General features: G+C 33.2%; 1 protein-coding gene across 2 annotated transcripts in view; it reads left to right on the top strand.

The window, feature by feature from the left end:
* LOC125041168 (VPS35 endosomal protein-sorting factor-like) overlaps positions 1-1,884 on the top strand; it is a 62,695-nt gene extending 60,811 nt beyond the window's left edge. For both annotated transcript variants that reach the window (XM_047635982.1, XM_047635981.1), the window contains 3 exons: positions 451-551; positions 1,007-1,162; positions 1,404-1,884. In XM_047635982.1, coding sequence (XP_047491938.1) covers positions 451-551; positions 1,007-1,162; positions 1,404-1,481 — 335 coding nt within the window. In that variant the 3' untranslated portion in view covers positions 1,482-1,884. The remainder of the gene's footprint in view (positions 1-450; positions 552-1,006; positions 1,163-1,403) is intronic.
* Positions 1,885-2,918: the final 1,034 nt, after the last annotated feature.

The following is a 2,918-nucleotide window of genomic DNA, read 5'->3' as shown; positions in this document are numbered from 1 at the left end:
ATTTTATAGCTGTCTCACCAGTAAAATACCTGTCATTATAGGGTTCAGCATAGAGTAAGACTAGTATTGTCATTTGTATGTAGTATACATTTTTTCATTGTTGATTTTTGCTTCTACAACCATCTGGAAGGCAGACATATTTATTTATATATGTCTTCCATTGTCAGTTTTCTCGTATGTGTATGGTGATTCTTCTATCAAATTAAAAGGTTTTTATATGCTTATAGATAATAGTATGAGACTTAAGGGGAAAAACACTCTTTTTTTTATAATTTAATTTTGACTTATTTCAGTTTTTGCAGTTTTTATGTGGATATTTATAATACATATAATATAGACTTAAAATTAGACCTGAGAGTACAGCTTTCACACATATTCAGCCCCTGGCCTTACAGGGGGGCTCCAAGTCACTTTAACATATAGAGTAAAATTCCTCATATTCTCCATCAGTTGAGGGCAATGACGCCCTCTATGGGGGGGATCCTCTTGTCAAACAGGAAGCAGAACAGTTATCTTCAGTCTTACTACAGGATATACTTTTACATATAAAGGTTTGTAAAAAATGTTGAATTTGATGATATATGGCAGTTTATTCTTCTTTTTTTATTAGGAGATAAGTAAAACAAATTCATTTTAGGCTAAATTTGGCTTTTATTCATTCTCTAGATAGCTTTAACATATATCCAAATTTTCAGGTGATACATATATATATATATATATATATATATATATATATATATATATATATATATATATATATATATGCATACAGATTCATTTTGAAAGGAAAGAGGTTTTTTTATTGCACAATAATATAGATTTTTAAAATTGTGGTCTGAGAATTCACAATAGCTCTTTTGCAGTTTGTTAGCATTAATAGGTCAGTGTGAAATTAATCCATGTTTTTTACCCTGGGAGCTTCAAATATTGTATGTTCATGATATGCACTAATGAGCATGAACACTACAAGTAAGACAATTATTCTCAAAATATTACTATATGGCAGGGATTAACTGGCATTCAAGAGAAAAGAAGTGGGCCTTTGACTCAGGGACTGTTTTGGTGTATCATAACCTGGAGTGACTTATCTCAAACACCAGTGATGAATTTGGCAGTCTCTGTGTGGGCTTTAGTTAGAAAGCATAATTCTGCCCTGATATTGGTGAGTAAAATCTCTCACATTGTGTTAAAATACAGGTCATATGAAACCTCTTGTTATTTGATTTTAAATGTAATGTAATTGATAATTTGCAGTATGAAAGTTTGACCATAATTGATGCTATTATATATATGTATATGTATATATACATATATACACATATATACACATATACACACATATACACATATACACATATACACACATATACACACATGTTTATGTGTGTATGTATATATTTCAGATGCAGATGAAGAAAGCTCTCTCTAAGCGTGCAGCTCTCCTGAAAGATTCCAATCTTATTGAACTAATTAACCAGTGAGGGGTAAACATCAATTTTATTATATATTTTTTTGATTAGGAAAGATAGTTCAGATTTTTTTTTAATAACAGAAGACATAATCTTCTGTGATATGTATTCTCACTGAAGTAGTGATCTGATTGAAAATGTAATAACAGTGGCAGGTTAGCATCATTTTCTTCATTGGGTTCAGTTTTCTTATGTACCAGTGGGTAATGATTATATAGCTTTGATGAAAATATGAAATTAACCAATTGCCGATGGGCATGGCATGTAGGTACTTGCCATTCCCACTGTTAGTTTACTTGTTTAATTGTTATACTTGTACTAAGTCACCAATGAGCCAGTTATAAGTACTGCCTGTCTCACCCATTCACCCTTTTCATTGATTTACGAAAATATTTTACGTTATCTTATTTTGCTGTTACAAATGTAAAACATTATAGTAATTTTAATGTTTATAATAAAAATAGCTCCATTGATATTTATAGCACTCGTAAAAAATGTGTTTTTTCCACCAATTCAAGGAAAGGTGAAATCAGGTAAGGTCTCAAGATCTACTAATTGACTCCTTTGTGGCTAAGCACTAACAGTGCCATCTATCCATAGAGACATTTCACAAAAATATAAAAAATGAGCACAGAATTTTCTAAATTTTTTATTCATTTACCCCAGTGGCAATGGGTTAATGATAGATTACTTACTTTATGATTTAATATATGCATAACTGATTTATCTTTCACTTGTTACAGACCATGTAATTAATTTTATTTTTCAAAAACATGTGTGTATATATACATTGTATATTACACTACAGAATATTGATTATTTATATTTACAGTAAAAACGAAAACTTATGCTTTTTATGTAATTTGTGCTGTGAATAAACAGGTCATTATGTAATTATTTGATTGTTTATTTCTCATCCCCCCCCAATCCCTCTACTATCCACTTCCTAAGGCATGAGAGCTGTGCTGAAAGGATGAAAGGCTTACTTTGTGCCAGTCCTGAATGGCCAGTGGGAGCCATGGGCACGGCATTCCCCTATTTTAGTTGTCTAGCCCTTACCCCTCAAGGGGACCCTAGACTGTTTTCTCCCCAATATACTCTAGGCTTACCATGGCCAGTAATAAGGACTTTATACCCTTATTAGGGGCAATGAGGCTTGCCCCTTCATCAAATATCCCCACCAACTAAAACTCTCCTGGTTCACTGACCCCAGGCTCTCCTTTGACCACCACTCCAAACTCTGCAGCTACTACCCCCTCCTCAATGCCTACTAGTACATTATCCACCCAAGTCAACACTCAATCTCCAGGAGACATTCCTACTCTCCCAACATTCACAACTTCATCACCTCTACTCCCACATTCTTCTTCATTAATCACCCCATCCTCCCTTATTACAACTTTACAGCTTTATTGTCCACCTCTCTGTAATGCTGCCTCCCTCAACACT

The sequence above is a fragment of the Penaeus chinensis genome, chromosome 30, assembly GCF_019202785.1.
Source record: "Penaeus chinensis breed Huanghai No. 1 chromosome 30, ASM1920278v2, whole genome shotgun sequence".
Lineage (NCBI taxonomy): Eukaryota > Metazoa > Arthropoda > Malacostraca > Decapoda > Penaeidae > Penaeus > Penaeus chinensis.
Note: the sequence above shows the minus strand (reverse complement) of the source record. Positions and strands in the feature narration are given on the sequence as shown.